This window comes from Seriola aureovittata, chromosome 5 (assembly GCF_021018895.1).
Source record: "Seriola aureovittata isolate HTS-2021-v1 ecotype China chromosome 5, ASM2101889v1, whole genome shotgun sequence".
NCBI classification, from domain to species: Eukaryota; Metazoa; Chordata; class Actinopteri; order Carangiformes; family Carangidae; genus Seriola; species Seriola aureovittata.
The window spans coordinates 25,643,448-25,665,949 of NC_079368.1; the positions used below are offsets into that span (position 1 = coordinate 25,643,448).

The 22,502-nt window shown below is 43.0% G+C and overlaps 1 protein-coding gene across 2 annotated transcripts in view; it reads right to left on the reverse strand.

Moving 5' to 3' along the window:
* Window positions 1–1,349: 1,349 nt before the first annotated feature.
* Window positions 1,350–22,502, reverse strand: part of efna5b (ephrin-A5b) — a 90,274-nt gene continuing 69,121 nt past the window's right edge. Inside the window, exons 2-5 of one of the 2 annotated variants that reach the window (XM_056375898.1) lie at window positions 18,199–18,491; window positions 4,756–4,821; window positions 4,271–4,351; window positions 1,350–2,646 (exon numbers count right to left, since the gene is read on the reverse strand). In XM_056375898.1, coding sequence (XP_056231873.1) covers window positions 2,522–2,646; window positions 4,271–4,351; window positions 4,756–4,821; window positions 18,199–18,491 — 565 coding nt within the window. In that variant the 3' untranslated portion in view covers window positions 1,350–2,521. The remainder of the gene's footprint in view (window positions 2,647–4,270; window positions 4,352–4,755; window positions 4,822–18,198; window positions 18,492–22,502) is intronic. The other variant, XM_056375899.1, reaches the window with a different exon arrangement.

Below are 22,502 nucleotides of genomic sequence, written 5' to 3' on the forward strand. Positions count from 1 at the left end.
TTTGAATCTTATGCGGTCTGATTCCCTGTGGTGTTAGCCTGAAAATTAGTACCTCATTAAATGGCCTTGTCTCCTATTACCCCCCATAGCTGAGCTGCTATTCCACTGTAATAGCGTTGTTACCGTAGCACAAAAAAAAAATGGCAAAAGGCGAAGGCAGTCTTTCTGAGGGGGAAAAAAAAAAAAGGCAGCCACAAAAATGAAAACAAAGCAAAAAACAAAACAGTACATGCCTTTTTAAGACTGAATGGTACTGAACAGTGTGTTTGTCATTGAATCAGTTTTTTATTTATTTATTTTTTCCCCAGTAGTGCTGCATGGATTTTTAGATGTTTTGTCTTGTTTTGTTTTGTTAGGCACTCTAGTCACACTACCTTGGGTTACCTCCCATGTCTTTCTGTCTGTGTGCGTCTCTCTGTTTAATTCTTTCCGTCTCCTTCACTCACCAATTCTCTCAAACTGCAAGGTCATTGGTGCTTTAAACCACCCCCCCCCACCCCCCGCGGTGGAAATCTACACCCACCTCCCGAGACCCCCCAAGCCTTCCACCATCTATTTTTAATACCAGAAATAACTCCCCTTGCCACAACATGGGGTCCACATGCCTGTCATTTTGAACCTCATTAAAGAGTCACTTAAACCAGTAACACTAGGAGCTGAGGGTTGGACACGCAACTGCGCCTGCGCTCCTTTTCTTGCTCTGTTTCTCTCTTCCCTATCTGTCTTTTCCAAACCAATCGGTGCCCTGTTTCTCACACAAAACCTGACTCCGAAAGGCGGTCGCTCTCTGCAGAGTTCATTTCTCTATCTGTCCTTACTTCTTTGAAAGCAAAGGAACAAGCCCCTCCGTTTGAAAGAAAAAAAGACATAATAGCTTTCATTATGCTAACTCACCATGTGCATCAGTGGGAGCTGAAGGAAACTGAATATCATTATAACACAGTGAATTTCTTTGAACGTAAGTGCTAACATAAACCTGGCTAGACTAAACAGAGCTGTGCATTGCCTTGAACTAAATGGATATTTCTCTCTTCATGCAGTGTGTTTTCAACTAATTGGCACGACGCATCAGTCCCGTAAATGCCGCACTAACTGCTGCATTGAACTGAATGTGGGAACTAGCTAACTACTATTTGACGAGCATGATTCAGAGCTGAAGCTATGTTTAAAAGATGTGAAGAAAAAATGTGTGAAGAGAAGTTTCTTTAAACGGCTTCCCATGACCCCTGTTATTGTTCTCATTTAAGTGAACCTCAGCCAGTAGAAAAATACAAGATTTACAGTGTCTGCAATGTGAAAGTCAATGTTTGGAGACACCAATGGCAAAGTACAATAACTTAATGGTTTAGAAAAAAAACAAAAAAAACAAAGTGTGCAATTTAGCTGTGAATCATTTTTAAACAATAGTTTTAACAATCAATAGTGAAGGGGAAAAAAAGCTGCAGATGCAAATGTTTATGGGAGTGTTAATATCGACTAATACTCAAATGGAACAGACAACAATTGCCGCCCAGTCCAGTAAACATAGAATAAAACGACTGTGACCGTTGCCGTGAAATTGTGTGATCAGCTCTCAAAAGGTATTGATCCTTGATCTTAATAACAGGCCCACAAAGTGTCTGGTGAGAAAGTTTCAATTTTCAGCTGTTTTGACGCGAATGCTTTGGGTTAGTGTTAGCACAACGGAGGACAAGAGAAGGTTTTACTATCACTCACTCAGACTCTAAACCTGGACAGTCTGAAGATCAGCGGGCTAAGGTGCATGCCATTGTATTTCTCAGTGCTGTGGTTTCCAGTCTGACCTCTGCCTAAAACCATTACTCTCTCCCCCACATCTTCATCTTTCAGCTTTGTACCACACTTCCCAGTAAAATGGGTGCTAAAAGTCCCAGCAGAACTTGATCAAAAATATTTTCTGAAAGGCTTCTTGAGAGGTCTCGGGGTAACTATTTATTTGTGTATGTATATCATTTCTAAGACCTAGAATCTTCACTTTCCTACTGTGTAACGCTGCTACTGTCTACAACTTTGTAAAAACCCTACTGCTAATGACTGTTAGTGTAGAGGCATTTCTGTTTTTGTCTCTGTAAGCAGTGTGTGTGTGTGTGTGTGTGTGTGTGTGTGTGTGTGTATGTGTGTGTGTGTGTTTGTGTGTGTGCGCGTGCATGTGTGTTTGGGTAAACATCAGTGCTGCAATGACATAAACGTGATGTAAAGGGATGTCAAGTCACGGGAAAATAAGAATCACTAAGTGTCAAAAAACAAGATTTGGCATCTTAGTTGACGGTTTAAGAGGGGGGGGACTATCTCTCCCCCTTCCAACATCAACTTTTTTCACTCACAGACGGAGAAAGACCACTTAAATATTTTTCTGAAAAAAATAGAGGGTTCCTTGAGAAGCCTGCTCTGATGCCCAATCAAGCAAACACGCTGCACCCAAAGCCCTGCCCCCCTTTCCCTGCAGCCTCGGGCAGATTCAGGCCACACTAGGTGTAAATGCCCTCCGGGACAGAGGGAGGCGCTATAAAGTGAAGAGTGCTGCTAGGCAGACCAGCAACAAAGCCAGGAGCGGACTTGTGTTCTGCAGGTGTGGCGCAGCATTCGTTTCACTTCGGGAAGGCTCAGCTGGTTCATGACTGGTATCGTCTAAAGGAGAGAAGAAGATGCGAGGTGAATTGCTGTTTATGGTACAAACTGCAACAGTACATTACAGACGAGAGAAAACATTATGCGGTGACTTTAATCTCAGATGTTTTGTGTTGTGATCTACACAGCTGTAACCTGACAAAGGTAGAGACGGCAGTGCATAATTGAGGTGCCCGGGCTCCTGTTCATAAAGTTTTGTTCAGTGTAACAATTATATTTAAGGCTGTAATAGTGACGTCTGAGTTGCCATATGAACTTCAGTTGCTATATAATGTTTTCTACTCTCATCCTCAGAAACATTTTCAGTTCATCTCTCAGGTGAGGTGCCTCCTGTGTCTGCCTGGCAGTGGCATCAGTATGTGTGAGCAGCCATGTGCCAGCTGCACCATGGGAAAAGAGATGAACCATGCGCAGCAAAGGAAAGATCAGACAGAACCGAGGACCGGACAGTTACATAACTATACAAATGTGTGTGTGTGTGCGTGCATGTGCGTGTGTGTGTGTTTGTGTGGGTGTGTGTGTGTGGTAGCGGATGGACAGGGCAGCAGCAGATGATGGATGAATGTTTTAATTTCCCTCCTTTGGAGAGCATAATAGGGGAATGAGCCAAAAGTAGCATGCGAGGTGAGAGGCAGCCATGGAAGATGCAGGCAGGATAGCGAAGGCGGACAAATAGGCAGGTAGAAAATGAGGCAGCAGGAGAGGCAGGTGGGCATCACAAATGTCTTATGCTCTAGCGTTGATATGTCTGGCTTGTATGTAACATTCCTCGATTTTTAGAATGCAACATCAATTTTTCTTCAATTAATTTTCCAAAATTAAAAAAAAAAAAATTCAGTAATTTTAAATAATACTCAAAACATCAGTTTTAAATGACTAACGTCCTGTATTTGACAGTTTCTTCTCTACTGTATATTCCCAGTGAGGCGGGTCTCTGTGTCGTTTCAGACAATGGGGTGAGCGGGTGCTGGGAATGAAACGGCAGCATGTGGGTGAGATGTGGAGTGTTTCAATTCAGCGACTGGGTGAGACATGTATGAAGACATAAAAGTGCTGCGCGTTCTGAGCACAGAAAATAATCAGTGCTGCGCTACAGAGCCAAACCGCAACTCAGTGAAGAGTAAAACGTAAAATTGAAATTCGCCAAATGGATTGTTGCTGCGTGAATGTGTATGTGTAGACATGTCATTTAATGATTTTGTTTTTTGTTTTTTTTACACTGGCCATGTTAATTAGAAAACACTCAAGTGAGTGATCCTGATAATCAAGACTAGAATATGGCGCTCAACATGCAGCTGGAAGTGACAACAGTGTGAAACATGCGCGTCTATGAGAAAATCATACGTACTGTAAACTGACACATCAGCATGCAGTAGAACCCCACAGTATAATTACACAAACAGCAATTTATAACGCGTAAGCAGCGACGGTGACGTGACACCACTTTGGAAATGTGGCGTACAGTCAGTGTAAGAGAAGCATCAGGCGGGGAGGTGGAGGGACACAGGTCAGCATCCAGACAAACGGCTCGAAAGGAAAGAGGCACAGAACAAGAGACACATGTACAGATGTATGGAGGTCACACTGAAGAGAATCAAAAAAGGAAGCAGGAAGCCATACTAACCTCGTGGTTCTAATGTATTGTCTACTTTGTCGTTTACATCAAAAACACGGTCATGTACGCCTATAGTTTTCACACAGCTGTCTATAACAGAAAATAGGGAGAATGAGAGATCATTAGAGGTATATGCCAAATAGGTTAGTGACATTTGAAGCCCCCCCCCCCGACCTCCCCCCCTTCAGCCCTGAAATCAAACATCCCAAGCAACAAAGCTCATGGCAACATTCAGATGAGGTATGAAGTGACCTGAATTTCCTTTGATGAGATCATCTATCATCCTTCTCATAAAAAAAAAAAAAAAAAATAGCTTAGAAGTAAAGCAGTTCTGTGATAAATGTAAAGGGGGTATGTTGGACAGTGAGCAAAAGGTAATTGAGGAGGCAGCGAGGTAACAAGAGACCTAGACATAAATTGTTTTGATTTTCAATCCAAAATGTATACTTCAGCAAGCTCTATTACAAAGCCTTGTGTTGCATGCAAACACTTACTTGATGGTCGGACGAAAACTTTGAGCTTCAGGCATGTTTTCCTCCCGTTCTCAGCGATGGTGGAGGCTGAAAAAAAATGCAATAAACACAGGTAAAGAGGGTGTTACTACAATACCACAAGTGCTATCACGTGTGCAGTAAACAGTAAAAATTCCTCGTTTTCATTTCCACCTTCTGCATGAATAGATTTTTAATAATTAATATATTTTCTCTCCTGTAGACGAGTTTAAACTGAGGTAGTTTATTCAGGAAAAAAAAACCACTTTCAGGTCGTTAATGTTGTCTCTTAAGTGGATTTAACAGGGTTAGTCATGGTTTTTGTGGAATAATAGGTAGAAAGTATTTGCAGATGTGCTGGAGAACTCTCTCAGGGGAAAGTGAAGTGCTTTACTCACAGTTTAATTGTAGCATTTTAGGTTTTTGCTTTTTCTTTTTTTTTATACAACTGGCAGAAGCTTAGGAAGGATCAAGGAATTTGCATCATTTCTTTAAAAAAAAAAAAGATATCATGTTGTGCCAATGCTTTGTAATTATACATTTATGTATTTTCCTCCCATAAAGACCTCAACACTTTTCAAGAGACACAAAGTTCACACGCACCGAGGAGGATGTACGCGGTGCATGTACGGATGGTTTGCGGTTGCTGTCAGGAAATGGATCCTTTCCTGTCAAGCCCATGGGGTGTGAATCTCTGAGCGTTAGCCTACGTAGCGGTTGAATCACATCCCCTAAAAATATCATGTGGAGAATGCGCGTGTGTGCGTTTGTGCGTGTGTGTGTGTGTGTGTTGTGTGGTTGACCACTAATGGTGTTGTGGTGAGACACCAGGTGCTGTCTCCTGTACACGAGGATAGGGGTCAAACACATGGCACCGCCTGCATCCATCATGGCAGCAGAACATACAGTGGTTTAAAAAAAAAAACAATATATATATATATATATATATATATATATATATATACGGTTGGCCTCGTATCAAATGGAGAATAGTGTAGGCTTTTCCACGCTCTGGTGACAATGATGCAATGATGCTAATGCTATTTGCTGTTACTAGTTTTCATTACTATTTTCCCCCCTCCAGCTCCACAGAGACCATATTGTTGCTGTCTTTTGGGCATCATTTTATGTCTTCTGTGGATCATTCCACAGCTGATGCAATGAAACCAAGCATTTCCAAAGGCTACCATTTGGGATCTGTCAACTCCTCTCTAGTGAACCTTTACCTAACCCCTCCCCTCCCTTCTCTCTCTCCCAGCTGTGTCACCCTCTCCACTCGTCTGTCAGCGTGGTCATATCCACTCATCAAAGCTCAACTGACTTGCCGTCATCATATTTACAGCACGTGCACTAGCAAATTTGCAAACATGCAAACAAGATACAGGTTTTCATATCTGTGTGGTAGTCTTGCTACATGTTTTTTTTTTCTCTCATCTCCTGTCAGCAGAATGTTTTACATTCACAAATGTCTCTCTACATGTCACTGCAATCAATGTCCCAGCATCTGTTTCATGTTGAGGCAGTGGTAAAAGCAGTGAGCTGTCTTCTGTAGCCAGGGGATGTGTTTATTAAGAGCATTACTGACTAATAACTGCAGGAAAAATGGTCAGAAGAAATGGAAATCTATTCCATTTTGCATGCTCTCTACTCCCCTGATTTACCCTGAGATCCAGATGACAGTTTCTTATCAAATTCACGCTGCATCCTCTTTCAATCATTTCCATTTTGCGAAGCCTTCTCCACAGCTCATCAAGTTCTCTCTCTCTCTCTCTCTCTGTCCCTCTCTTCCTCTCTCTCTCTGTCCCTCTCTCCCTCCCTCTCTCCCCCTCTCTATCCCTCTCGCCTCATGACCTCGCTTCTACCATTTTAATGTTGTCGCTTCATCAGCTGTTATCTGTTCCTTAGTCATGTGTCAGTGTGCGAGAGAGGTGACTTGAGATCAGATGCTATTCAGCAGATGCAGGGGGGAGGGGGGATGAAGACAGAGAGAAAGAGAGGGGGAGAGAGAGGGCCTTATTATTTCGGTGTGGAGGCAGCTGATGACACGCTAATGAACCTCGGCCACCGTCGCTCACCCACTCAGTCACATATACACACCAGTACCCACACAATTTATGTCACTCCTCTTATTGCTCCACTTCTCTTTTCCACCGCTACTTTATGCTCCCATTTTCAACGTGCGCACACACACACACACACACACACACACACACTATCTCCAGATGTCTTATCTTCATCATTGTTGTGGGCAGAGCTGAGTCACAGCCATCGACACCAGCCACTTAGGAAAGGCAGCTGATCATGAGAGAAGTATGGCCCTGATGAAAATGGCAAAGAGCATGTGGGAGACTCTGTCATGATGACAGTTTGCGAAGCTGTTGTGATGCTTGTAGATTTGACCGCAACACGCTTTTCTACCTCCTACACGAAAGAAAATCGTGGACAGGAAGGCACGAGAGTGGACACATATCATGATTGTGTCACCGGTAATGCATGTGGCATTCAGTATTTATATGTTTTCTTTTAGATGTTTGCCTTAAGTATGAAGCTAAACCAGTTTTAGAGTATAAATACAGCATATAACACTTTTATGTTCTTTAACGTGGGAAAAGTAAAGTTGAACCGAGCCTGGATGTGGCCACTGTGTTGACACGCTGTGGATGGCTGAGGTGTGTTGCTGTACATTCTTGACTACAAAGGAGAGATCAAGCTTTGGCTCTACATTCCTTTCTTGGTAGCAACTCTTCATTCTATGTTTGATGAGGATCCCTCCGCCCGGGCCCGAGCCGTCCGCGCCAGCTCCTGTTTATTTTGGATTAACATGCTGCAGAGGGCCAGCTTATTGTTCTTGTAGGCCGTAACATCAACACCTGCTATTCTGGTTCCCATCAGGCGCACAGCCTCAACCATCAATCCATCTAGTCTGAGCAAGTGGCTGCTTTGAAGGACAGGGACCCTGAAAAGAAGTCCCAGGGACAGGGAGGGAGGGGGTAGAGGGGGGGAGTGGGGGCCGGGGTGGCGGATGGCGAGAGCGAGGTCAGGTTACTCCTCCAAGCCTTGTCCCCTGGCTGGTAATGGCTGGTCCCCTCAGTACGCTGCATTATGCATCAGCATTAAGGCAAATGGAATGAAGCAGAATCCAATTACGGAAGAACAAACAGGTGGGCTCAGTGCGGCTTAGGCGCGGTATTGTTTCAATCACAGGCCAAGCCAAGCTTTATTGCAACTGTAATGTTATCTGGAAAACACATTTCCTTTCCCCTCTCAATGGAAGATTCAACAGCACATTCCAGACACGAGGACATAAAACCACGTGTCTGGCATGATGGGGAAGCTAAAAGCAAAGTTTAGGTTGGCTAAATACAGCATATATTATCACGGCGGGATATTGATTTGGCGTAATGGCTCAGCTGTAAAAGAATACTGTAGGGTGAGGCAGTCCAACTGCTACAAGAGGATTTGTTTGTTATGTTTTTTTAGCACTGAATCCGGTGTCATCTGGGATCTTCTCGTAGTCCGTGAACCTTTGCCAAGATTTGGTCTGCAATATCGCAGACTACCAAGGAAGTAATCCACTGAGAATACTTGTGCCAAATGTCTGCAAATCTAAACATCCACACTTTATATGAAACTGTATTTTACTGTAAAGCATTCCTTCAAATTGAGTTTCAAAAGCCAGGCCTTGTATGCCATCATGTGAGAGCGTAACATGAGTAGCATCATGTTAGCATGCCCCTGCATCACATCTCCTGATGGCTTTAATAACGGTGCTCTAATCCTCTGATCCCTGCTTATTTGTTGGGATGGTCCGAGTTAGACAGAATGCCCTGTGATGCTGTGTACAGCGTTGAGCTCTCCTAGCTAGCTAATTCTGCTAGCTCACTGAAAAACAGGCCGCTGGCCTTGTCTTTGATTCACTGAGATTGCTCATGTGGCTTACACAGTACAATCCCTGCCAGAGTTTAGATCCAGGAGTCCGAGTTTACACAAACCTGAGTCCAAGGCAGAGAACATACATAGACAAATACCCACACACACACACACACACACACACACACACACACACACACACAGCATTACTTTCCAGAACCTTTGAGCCATCTTCTGCCTGCGTTTCCATCTAGCTAATTAGACAGTTTGCAGCCAGAAGACATTTCTCCTTTCCGTGTACAGAAATCACTGCTGGGATTCATTAATGTTGGTTTCAGGGTGTGGAATCAGTCAAAAGAGGCCAATTTTCAGCTAAACACGTGGAGGAAAAACCTTGAATTCAAAAGTTTCAGACAAAGAAAAGAAGAGAGAGAATATTTACATGCCTCCTTCAATAGGTAATATTAGCTGCTCCATTGTCCAACTCTTTAATACCTGCCATAGCACACACACACAGTGTGAATTCCAATTAAATGTACATATGCACTGATATAATTACTGAATGAACTTGACAAAATGTCCTTCCCACTTTCAAAGCAGCATATTTTTCTATTAAGACACTTTAAAAAGAGGGAAAAAAATATGATAAAAAGATTTGAAACTACAAACCAACAGACCAGAGATTGTGTACGTGTATGTGCATGTGCATGTGCCTGCCTACACAATATGTATGCGTGCGCGAGAAGATGGAAGAGGCTATCCACTGAAGAGGCCCATTAAGCAGATGTTACAACAGCGAACACACAATAGGAGGGAATGAGGGAGCTGGGAGGAGCAGTGAAAGACGAGGACATGGATTCAGGCAGCAGAGGGAACATAAACTCTCCCCCCGGTGAAAGCTGGCCTTTTGCTCTTCCCTCGCATCTTTTCAGCTTCCACCAAAAGTGATCCAAAGTCATCCCTCATTCCACTTGCACCGAGACAACAAGGTCACAAGCAACGAGGAGAAAGAATGAGAGAAAGAATAAGCTTAGCTTGCCTAATTATACAATCCGCGAGTTTGTCATGATCATCTCCCTTCACTATTGTGTCAATGTACATCAAGCCTCATCATTTTGTGAAAGACAACATAATGACGCTTTAACAAATTACTCTGTATTCTTGAAAATGAAAAGCGAGGAATGCAAAGACTGAAAACTTTTGATTTCCATCATCTCATTCATGTCTTCATACTCAATAAAGTTGGTGATTTATAAATCGAAGGGGGAGTTCAGCTTTTTAAAGCAGCCACTGAATGATAAATCACTGTACATAATAATGTTTCATTACTGCACTTAGTGTATCACATAGAATCATAATATTATTGTTATGGCCTAAGTATCCACCCACTGAATAAACTGTGCCTGTGTGTATGTGTGTGCGAATGTGTGTATTATAATAGAGGAAAAAGAACAAATAAAAGAAGAATAACCAATTAAACATAATGACTAATGCACTGGGTTAATAATATATGTGTTAATGGTTTAATGGCCAAGGATAAAATGTCCTTGCCTATGTGATGATGAATCCTAATCAGCTCCTGAAGACGGCTGTTAGATGCATGAATCATAATGGGCCGAGAGGAACCTCGTGCCCTTTGCATCGCAGCCCTCTCCTGCCCTACTTTCCCCTTCATCTCTTGGCTTTTCACAGCCTTTTCCTGTTTTTCGGCAGACAAAGTGATGACTACTTTATTGCCGGTCAAACTGAAATAACTTGATTAGAGACTTTTCTCTCTCTCGCCTTGTCTTGGCTGTCACCAAGTGTGCCATGACCTAGCTCACGGTCTATTATTAGCCAAGTGTGGCCAGTGGGGTAGCTCGTTGTTTGACTGTTTTCAATTTATTTTTGAAAAGCGGACTCTTGGAACACCAGTGTGCTTGTCACAGCCAAACCTTTAACAGGTTTTATTCTTGTGTTATTGGATTTTCTCAGAAGCCGGTAGACCGAACTGATTGATTTGTTACTTATCTTCTAATATGTGTTTTATGGGCATATGCAGATGGGAGACAAATTGAAGAAACTTCAAAATAAAGTGTCTTCGTATAAACCACGAACCACCAGAATAGCTTCAATGTGACTTGGCATAGACTTTGTAAACGCCACTAGATGGATGGGAAAAACAAATGATACTCCCTCATTTGGCGTTTTGATGATGCGCCGTCGAACATGAGCGAAAATATCTTATAGGTATTCATTGTGTGTTGAGGCCACTGCATATCATTCACATCATTTTCATACTCGACAAACTACTTAGTCACCTTGCCATGCCCTGTATGGAAATATTTGCATTTGCAAAGTTTTCCCATTCATAAATTCGGCGCTGTCACATGCAATCTGCGCAGCGAAAACTAAATATCTGACAGGTATCTGATGTAAAAGTGACACGGGGAGGGTTAGTTAGGGAGTTCTGTCCTAAAATCCAGAGAGAGAGGTGGGATGAAAAGGGGAGACAAGAAATGATATAGTATCCAGGGGAGATGAAGGGGGTGGCACGCCTATCCATCTATCAGGATTATAATAATGCATTCCAGACAGTGTGCATCTGTGTGGCTTTTCTGTCCATGCCTGTGTATGCATATTGTAGATGAGAGCATGTGTATCTGTGTTTGTGTGTGTATGTGTGTGTGTGTGTGTGTGTGTGTGTGTGTAGCTCTCTGTCACATTACTCCATGTTGCCGGATCATTTCTGAATGCTGATGACGGGGGTTGATTTTTCATGGAAATGGATGAAAGGGCTGAGTTATGATGGTGTCCATATGCAGGTTCCCCTCCTTGTACCACAAATGGAACGGCACTGGCTCTTTATCATTATTAGCCACCCTCCCATAGCTCCCAACAAAATACAGACTGCATACACCGTCCCCTGCCTCTGTTTCATTTGGCCATTAATACCATTTTCCTGTTGCTGCTGCTGCTGCTGCTCCTGCTGCTGCCTCCGCCTTCTCTACTATCTCTACTCCTTTCTCTTCTCGAGAGCAGCTTGAAGGCGCGCAGTGTATCACAGGATTTATGATCCATCACAAGACAGCTATAGTCCATGTCTTGGAGAATCTGTTTGAGCTTTGTGTGCAGTCCAGTAAAGCAGAACAAGACCTTATGAGATCTTGTGAAAAAAAGAAAAAAAAAAGCCTTATGAATATCAGAAGGTTTTCTCGCTTGTTAGCTTGGTATTTATGATCAATCTTTATTCTTGTGTTGCATTGTGCATATTTGGCATACAGGCATCTGCCGAGTGATTGAAGCCTCACAGAATGTTTTTCATTTTCGCAATCTAACCCTGTGCAGAATCATCGCCCACCAACTCCCTCTGGATTTTGTCGGCCATGTAGCAAAGTGTTCATTTGAAATCCGGTGCAGACTCCACTGCAACGTCCTTCTTCCTTGCAGTGTCAAACCCAGAAATATCTATAAAATAACTCCAGCTGCAAGTGAGACACAAAGGTGTTATTGATTGTTTTCTGCGAGAAGCAGTTCCAGTCCACGCAGGTGAGCGAGTCAGATGGCGAGAAAACGACATCTTTTCTGCCGCCAATCTGCCACTGCATGATCACACCGAGTGGTTTCCCATTTACCACACATTTTACACGCCTAACAACACCATAACGCCGCTCACTCATCTCTTGCAGTGAGCTGCCACTGATATTGGATTTCTGCCCTTCTCAGATTAAAATCACTCAAATACAAGATTGTGGATTGTGTCCATATTAGAAAAAATGTGCTTGCGTCAGCATTCTGCGAGATGGGTTTCACTTAAACCATGAATGCACTGTGAACTGCGACCCGAGCAGAGCTCCCGACTGTCCTCTCTTATCCTGTCTGTCTCTCATAGAGGAATATCGTTCCAAGGCGCAACTCACTCACTGCTAATACTGCATTTTGCTGAGCTGCTTGCATATGTTTTCAGCGTTAGACAGCTCCCTGCGTCTCCCTGACTATGGTCAGAATGCACATCTTTAATGTATTGCTCTGTTAATTCTTTCTCTCTGTGACCCCCTTGTTAGTCTGTCTTGTGTTGACCTGTAGAGAAAACACAGCAGGCTGTTGTCTACAAAAGCATCAGGCTCCTGACTGGCTGTAGTTGTTTTCCTCTTGTCTTCAATTACCTGCCTCTGACAGAAAGAAGAGGCTGACGCTAACAAAAATGAAGAATTATGACCTCCATTTGAGTAAATTCCCTCCGTACTGCTCGCATTGATTAAGCTGTTTCTGTTGTTGAAGCAGATGACAGCAGAACCCTGTCTCCTTTATCTAATTTTATCAGAGATGCAACAAATCAACCTTCGACCCGCATCAAACTCATAGGGCGAAAACACCATTAACGGGCATTTTCTCTGCAGGAATATGATTTGACATCTTAATTTTCATCTACAAACAAGAAAGCTAATCAATCACATCACTGAGGGCAGATTTTTCATCCCCCGCTTCCCTCGGGTCATTTGGCTACAGAAAGTTATTAGAGATGAGGAAAAGATGAATATTCTGATACTGCAATGTTTATATACATGATAAAGTCTCTGCTGTTCTCTATGTGGTTGAATACTGGGTTACTCTAACTGAATCAAATCAGTGAAATATTGATTGGGAATACATTTTTCTATCTTCATAAGACAGTACAGTTACAGAAACGCTATAATAACGTATTTCATCATTCCCCCCTGGATGATGAACTGTTACATCTCAGGGACATGAGCTCATTTCTCAGTAACTGATGCTAACCTCTGCCTCGTGTGCTCCTGTACAGCGACCTCTGCCTCAGGTCACATTGAAATTTCCGTCTAGTGCAGGTGCGCAGTATAGCCGGCTTCAGCGGGTAATGATGCATAAGATTTCCTCTGTTAGCCACGCTACGCTACGCATCCACAGCCTGTAGATAAATGGGCAACAAGGGCAAAGTCTGACCACTGACTTTGTGCTGACCTGGAGATATCACCGTACCTCATACAGTAGAAATGTTGAAGCTAGCCGTAGTCACTGTTTGTGGTGTAATAAGTCGACACTGGTGGCCAAATGAATTTTAAAACGTGACTCATTATGGACCTTATGTTAATGAAAAAGAATAAGTCACTAAATATTTCAAATATGAAAGCAATCAGTCACTAATTACTGTTGGAGGTTCATTATTTAGACACTTGCCCCGAGGCGCTTCAGCATTTCGCCTGTGTGCACAGTATGTGATGATAAGATGAACATTTAATGATCCTCGTGGCAAAATTGTCTAAATTCACCACAGCAGGTGAGGCCATTCAGGACGATTGGCTCTCCCACATTCCTCGGCTGTAGATGATAATATTAGTAAAACATTCTCGTTTCACTTAAGGCAAAACATCTCTTCAAGTATCTCTGTAGTACTTTGAGCATGTTGTTGTTCATTCAGGCCACATCAACAACCACCATAGTGTGAAAACTAAACCCAAGATTGGCGTCTGTGTGTCCGAGTAGTAGTACATGTAGAACTAAAGAGCTCCTAAAAACAAAAAGATGCCTGAGCCAAGAAGCTAGAGTGGAATCAATGTTTACTCATGGCTGCACAGCAGTACACATTGATAACTTGAAATTTGACAACAGAGTCTTTATTCTCATTAGTAACAATAATGAGACTGGATATCATCACAAGAGAGCTGGCAAACCGCCGTCATAATAATAGTCTTAAGTTCAATATCAGCGAGACTGCTTCATAGTTCAATAGGCATCGAGCGTCTCGGAAATCAACCTGGATGCATGAGATTAAAACGCGCTAAGCTCTGCCTTCACTTCATTAAGCAGGTATGACAAACGACTGACGCTACACCGCTCAAAGTGTTTCATCAAAAGGCTTTTTGGGCTCGTTTGTGACAACAAGAGGCTGCAACAACTGCAACCGCTCCCCTCCTTTCCACACAGTCTTTGCTGCAGAGATAACATGCATGCAGGTCCTATCAGGTTTATTGTTCCTGGACACAGACACTGTTTTTTCTGGCTGTATTTTTCTAAGCTCTGACAGAGGTTACCCAAGATCTCTAACACTGAAAGGTTATTTATCTCCACGCTGGAGTTTATCTGCAGGCTGTGCTTTACTGTGACATGACAGGCACATTTAGAATTCTGAAATATTCAACATCTTGCTTAAGACCATTTCAGTAGGACAAGATGCTTGACAACGAGCATCTTTTCACACAGGGGGCTGTTTTCCCTTCTTACGAGACCACGCCCATCGCTTTTTTTTTTTTTTTTTTTTGGGTATCATATAAACTCCAAGGATAATATTCTTTGTTTTAAAGTTTATAAATATTTTTAATGTGCACCCACTGGATGTTGTGCCAAGCAGCTGACGGACCTGTTTCTATTGGACTGTGTAAGCGAAGTTATGAAATGTTTTATGGACGCATCAGTCAAAAGCACTTAATAAGCTGATCAATATAAATGCCTGAAAGATCGCAAAAGGAATATTTTCACCGTCTAATTTAATGGAGTTGTTGTGAAAGCGGAGGAAGCCCCATAAAACAAAGTACAGGCAAAATTTGACCAGCAGTTGGACTTTGTTTGATGTTGTTAAATAAATGAACTGTGCATGCAAATATATGGCACACAGGGGAAATAGAACTTGAAAAACCAGCCAGAAAAAGTTTACTCAAATGACCATCGGTTGTTGCAGTTGATGCCAAACAGACCTGCTTGTGGTGTGCCAACAAGATTAGGGAAGATTTTCAATTGCTGTGTCGTTCAGTTTTGCTGTTTTAAAAAGATTAGAGATAATCAAGTCTGAGCCAGTGTTTTTAATTTGTTTTTTCACCATCTTAACTCCTGAATATTTATAATAATAGTATGTTAAGCCAGAATGTAGTCCCTGAGAAAATGACAGTAATTAGGTTATACTCTTTTGAAAAATTCCCTGTTGTGATTTAATTTCGCAGCCTGTTTACTTATTCCTCCGTTACAAAGTTGTATTTATCTGAATTCTGAAGATTAAAGGAGAATAAAAAATGATGTAAGTCGATGCAACCTGAAAAGGTCTTGTGTGTTTCTAGTGCCAGGGCATGGGGAAAACTTCCTCGTGGTGGTGGTGGTGATGGAGGATGATGATGATGATGAATGATGATGATGATGATGATGGTGATAGTGATACAAACCGATGCCGCCTATGAATCGGCAGGTGTAGCAATGTAACTACCTCTCTCCCTCTCTTAATCGCCCTCCCTCGGCTTTACATTCTGTCCACTAAAGAGACAGTCGCCGTCTCCCCTGCTTCTTTCTGGACATTCAGGTTGGACACAATGGCGCTGGGAAATCGCATGTCAGATGACTTCATGGTAGATGACTTTAATATCCGGCACAGTAGCCAGAGAGGCTATATGCTAGAATCGTTCAATAGCCAATGAAGCCGCGGGCCACTAAACCAATATGGCGTGCTACAGCAGAATGGATGTGTTCCATGGAAGCCCTGTCGGTCGCAGTGTAATTTAATCCAGCCCTTAGGACAAGCATCTCTCAACAGAAATGGAAAAAAAAAAATTTGTTAGAAATAGAGACTTGAGGGAGTGGATGAATTGTATAACCCTTCGCTAACCCCCATCTACGCTCCCAACTTCAGAGACTTCCATTTTTCCCTTGTCTCATTTAGTATGACCGTCAATGCAGATTGGCTATAAAAGCAAAGGAAAATCTGGTTACTTTTGAGCAGACAAATGGGCAAACACCTGGCTGTTGAAAAGCCTGCAGAGAGGATCTCAGGCTATTTGTTTTCTGGACAAGCTTGAGAGAGAAAACACCTATTCACCATGGAAACAACGGCAGACTTTTTTTTTTCTCTACTCCGGTCTGTAATTCTTAAATTGTAACAGAGGAGAGAGCGAGAGCGAAAACATGTGAAATGAATAAAGGGACAGAGGTCCTGGCTGGCTGTCAGCTTAACTGCTTCATAAAAAAAGTGCCAATTTAGAAAACAGATCTCGGCTCGGCTCGGCTCAGCTACGCTCCTGACTCTCTCAACGCTGTCCCTGAGATCAAGAGAAAATGAGAAGACACAAGGGTTTGACAGCCACCTGGAGCTGCGTCAACATAAGAGACCAAACTTTACAGATAAATAGACACAGGTAGTGTGTACAGCCAGCAGCATTTAGCAAAAGAGTGTTAACTATCAAGACTGACGCCCCCTCACCTCAGCAAAGTGCACAAACCTCTAAACCTTTCCCTCAACAGCTGAGGCAATAATACAAAACACTGTGTGATACTACGCTAATGCCACCCATATGAGAACATAATTGTGCTTCCTGTTTTTTTAATATCAGCGAATCCCTACATGACAAATGTGTTTTGAGCGAGTGACAGCGACTGCGCCTACTGACGGTGACTCCTCCGTCTCCCGTGTGCCTACAGTCTGTGGTGGGAGGAAAAAACTCAACTCAATTCCACTCTATCACCTTGCTTTGATAAAACCTAATTTCCCAGGGGCTTCAAGTTCAGATGAACCCAGTTAGGCTCGGTTCCTACGCCAAGAAGCGGACAACTTAACATCTAACGCGAGCTGAATGGGAGCAGAACATATAATGCGGAGAGGGAGGGCACTCCTGTTTGAAGGATACAGTATTGTGAAGCAGGGCGAGTGAGCTATAACTTTCAAACTGTCTCAATTTAACTCCCCCCGTGAATTCCATTGCCATTTTAGGGAAGAGTTTTCCTCCAGTGATGAGAGCGGAGTGAAAAGCTCGGCTGAAAGCAGAGCATGAAAGCACCTACTCGGATCACTGTCACGCCACTCTCAAAGCTCTAGTAGTCAACTTGTGAAAACATGGTTGAAGGGTAGTATGTGTGTGCGCCTGTGTGTGCGCCTGTGTGTGTGTATGTGTGTGTGTATGTGTGTGTGTGTGTGTGTGTGTGTGTGTGTGAAAAAACCCCATCACGTCAGGAAAAGGTCATGTAGGTTGTTTAGTTCGCATAAAGTTAGGTTACCTTCGGTTTCATATTCTCTCTGTGAATGAATGTGGGCTTTTGGAAAAATATCACACACTTCTAATATTGACATGAAAATTATATTGAGATCAGCTGCAATTGTCTCATCAGTCTTTGGTGTCAGGTGATAAATCAAAGGAATGTGAGGAAGAGCATGGCACATACAGATAGATATATTACGGGGCCCTTTGCTAGCATGGTTGGGGTCCACTTTTCTCCTTTAAGTGAAGGTCCAACATTAATCAGTACAACTTCATTCTGAGTGATAAACTTTATCCTGTGCTGAAATATTTCTGTCCTGACTTGATGAGTGAGACTGACGGTAAATCACACGCCATTAACTTTGCAGTCACCAGAATTCGGGGGGAATACCGTGAGAGCTAACTCCGACATCTTCAAAACACAGAATGATGTAATACTATTTTTAATGATGGTGCTCCGTCTCTCCATTAGTGTTCTGAAGACTGTGAGAATCTACGCCAGGGAGCGTTAAAAGCTGTTCTGTCTGTGCGTGTTGGCCCACTTTATATAATGTTTTTTTTCTTTTCCTTTAATTTCTCACCCATCTGCATATGTGCTTTGTGCAATGCAATCATGACAAGGACTCACAGATGTAGTAGTATTCTCTGCCCGGTCTGAACTCGAAGCCCAAGGAGAAGGGAGTGAAGAGCTGGAACTTCTCTGAAAACTTGAGCGGCCCGTTCGGGGAGTGCGGCCTGTTGCACTCCCAGCGTTTGAAGCCCTTGGCGGTGTGGTCGCACGTGCTGTAGCCATCGTAGTTGACCATGTAGAGGACGTAGCGCTCCGTCCGCTCCTCAGGCACTGTGTCTTCGTAGTGAGGACAGTAGACATCCAGGTAGTCATTTATGCACACGTCGATGTGGTAGTCCCCACGATGGAACCTACAGGAGAAGAGAAGACAGGAAGAGGTTAACCTTTTTGATATTTACACAAGTACAACTACAGAACTCCTGATTCGCAATGATTTTCATGCACTTCAAAAACAGACTCAGACAAATCTAATAATCTTGATATATCTGTGTGTGATGCATCAACATTGCTTCAGATATTATGGTTAAAAGTTGGTTTGAATTGAGAATGTATACGCGGCGAAAGCAGGTTTGATCTCTCAGTATTTTTTTCAGTGGTGTGGAAATTTACAAGCACCAGGGCTCTCATACTCTGGCTTCAATAAATTTGGGTGGGTTGGTTTATCTATAAATCTATCACTGCAACAGATATTCACACACACACACACACACACACACACACACACACACATACGCACACATCTGCCCTCCGAACAATAGCAAACTGAAGTGTCTAACTCAGAGAAAATATTCTTTCTCGAAAAGAGTTACGTTGAAAAAAAACAAAAAAAACACAGACAGACAACCTCAGGCTGAGTGCAAAGTAGAAATGATCACGGGGATACAGGATGGTCCAGACAGTAAATGTCATGATAGGAAAAATACACAGCCTGGCTGTCTCTGAGGGCTGTGCACTGAGGCATCTTTACAGCTGCAATGATCTAGAACAGGCCACACAGGGTCAGAGGGCTTGAATACATACAGGCAGATTCATCAAAAGGCCACACACTGTCCCAAGCTTACATCTACACACACACACACAAACAAACACAAACACAATTTCTTCTCTGCCGCCCACAAAATAGGTCTCTTGCCTGTGGAATTTTCACAGCTACCAAAATTAGAGAGAAATTCCTGCGTTGTGAGTTCCTGGTTGGGTCTAGGATGGTGTGACCCTAACTCTGCGGCCACAGGGGACCTCACAGAGAAAATATTGGACACCTGTGAACCTACTAGGTTTGCCCTCAATTTGGCACACACACTCGAAGCGCTCTGAGAGTGACGACGCCAACCACAAAGTTGCACAGCTACAGACACACACACACACACACACACACACACATGCGCGCACACAGCTGGTGCCACTGACTCATTTCACCCAGAGGCCAGGTGGTGTGAGTTTATAATTGAGACCCAGTCTTTAATGTTGTAAGAGCACAACCTGACAAGAGTTTTGACAAAACTTTTAATTGAAAACCGCCACTGCTGCCTATAAGAAGAGCTCCTCAAGCCCCAGAACACACAAGGGGCAGGGCGTATAACAGGCTAAAATAATTTTATCCTGAGGACTCTGGAGCCTCAGGATTAACATACTGAAGCAGCACTCTTGCAGCATGGTGACCTCTTTCTCTACCCATGCAGTCTTCTCTAAGGCTCTCATGTACAAAATGTCCATTTCGTCCTATAAAGATTTTCTGGCTCCTTTTGATAAGGGTTATAAAGGATGAGGGCTATTTTCTAAAACAGTTCTTGCAGTTAGTGGAAAAAAAGTATATGTGATTTACATTGATTGGCAGTAAATGTCTCAGACATCGTTATATGCTGATGAAAGTACAGTGCTGCACAATGGTATAAAAATGTCTCTTTCTCATTCTCTTTTTCCCCGTTTCTGTGTTTCCACCCACTTATTTTGCCTTCCCTATTCAAAACAGCTCTGCTCTTCTCGCTATTTCAATGTGATGTTTGAGTTCTGACTCTAAAGAATGGATTTTCTAAGATCAAATCGCTGTATATGTGCTGAAAATGCTTATCCTGCTTGGCTGCTTTTACTTCAATCTGCAGTACGTCCAGACAAAGTATGCGGAATTGCAATCACAATGTAAACCACACCACTTGTTTTTGAAGATCAAATAGCAATTTGAGCAAAATCTGGTTTTGGCGCCTTCCCTTGTCACTTAATTCATGCTGGTAATCAGATGATTAATGTAACAATCAAGCGACAAATCGAAACACTGTCATTTCTCATTACTGTGATCATATGTGTCCTCTGGCTCTGCTCTGTATGCCTATGTATGTGTGTGTGTGTGTGCGTCTATGCGAGCAACAGCTAGCATGAAATGCTGTTTTTTCTGTGTTTACCCATGTAGGGTAAAAACCAATGTGAGGGTGTTTACAACCAAGGCATGGAGTAGCTCATCTGTAACATCTCATTTAAAACATGTCTATGGAGGTCCAAGAGAAGCCATGCATCTCCCTCACTGCTTTAAAATGTCACTGACTTAATGGTCACATCCTCCCATCCGCTTGCCACAGCATCTGTGTGTGTGTATGTGTGTGTGTGAGAGAGAGAGAGAGAGTGAGAGAGTACGAAAGAGAATGAGTGTGTATGTATGTGCATGTCTGTATATGTGTGTGTGTGTGTGTGTGTGTGTGTGTGATGTTTCAGCTGCCCTTCTCTCCCTGCCTCAGCAGTCAGAATAGTGGCTCGTGGCCCTGACTGCAAATGAAGCTGAGGATGTTTGGGTGAGTGAGCACATAAAAAGGGACAGGACAGGCATTTGTAACACGTAACGCACACACTCACTCACTCACACACACACATGCGCGCGCACACACATATATATGCAACAAATACACAAGCAGTACACACCTCCATGCACATACACACCCACGCACATACATTAGGTTTGTGTTATCAGTTCAGCGAGCTCCCTGGCACACTGGCAAAGGAACAGAAGTGAGACAGCCAGAAGCTGCTAATGGCACCGAGTGAGAAAGAGAGTGAGGGTGAGAAACAGACAGGGAGGGAGAGAGAGAGGACCTGGTTCCAAAAAGAGAGTGAAGGAATACAAAAACGAGGCAGCAAGACTGAATACTGCTGATACTATTGCCAGGCTCCCAGTGAATCCAAGTCTTTGCCGGAGTTATTCAACCATGCATTTATCATTAATCGAGATTGACTGTAAATTTTCTCCAGATCTATTCAGCGCAGGATTGTCATCAAGATGTGTCCCAGAAAACTTCTTGAATTTTGTAGGGAGCTGCGTTTATTGTCCTTATAAAAACCCTGTTATCGGGGGACTGATGTGGGAGCTTTAGATGTGCCCGGTGTCTTGTTTATAGCGACGGCAGCCTCAATCGGCTGCAGCAGAAAGAGGAAAGCGTTCTTCTCCACAAAATGGACATGTGTTGTTCAAACATACATCAGCCTCTGTGCAGGACACACGAGCACCAAGAGGGTTGCACCAGTGGAATGTAAATCAAGGCTGTGCTCTACAGTTAGAATCCCAAAGAGTGAAATATAGGCAGGAGTGACAGTACAGTAACACTGGAGTCAATAGAAGAGAGTAATTGCAAAGATACTGCAGGATCAACTAATCCATGGGGCACAAAAGAAAATGTAAATTAAAGCTCCATCGCAATTGGCTGTTTTGTGTGCATCTGTCAGCGATATAGTTCTGGAGTTAGCCACCAGAATAACTATAGATTTCCTCAGTGTTTAATTAATTAAATTCATCAATTTCAATGAGCAGTTATATGTTGATATACAGTTACATTTACATGGCAACAATGCATTAAAAGTATAATTAAATTGACCACATAAAAATTGATTTCCTTATTCTGTCTGTGTTTAATGAAATAAATATGAAACTTATAAAATGACCAGCTGTTGAGCTCTGTCACAAGAAGGGGGTGGCTACCTTCAAGAAGGTAGCAGCAATGTGCAACATGTAGCAACAAGCCTGTCAGAGGCGCCGTGGCTGCATTTCGGTGGCACGCCCCAGAATCCATACAGTGATGGCTTGCCTGTTTATTTCTATTAATGTTCCCAAGATGAAAGATAAAAGCTGGTAAAAAAAAATAAAAAATCCCATCAGAAACAGTCCAGATGGAGTTGGCACCGTGTACCCCCGTGCTCCGCTTCCAGCGCCACACACATGCACACACACTCCACCCAAACCACCACTGTCACTTCCCTGTATTTTACAACATACTTCTGGGAAACTTCATGAGCAGCAGTCTTCTCCATCCTTGTGAGAAATGAGTAGCAGCACAGTGTGGCAGCGGAGGCCTTCTAGCAGTAAAATAGATAATTAAGGAGCA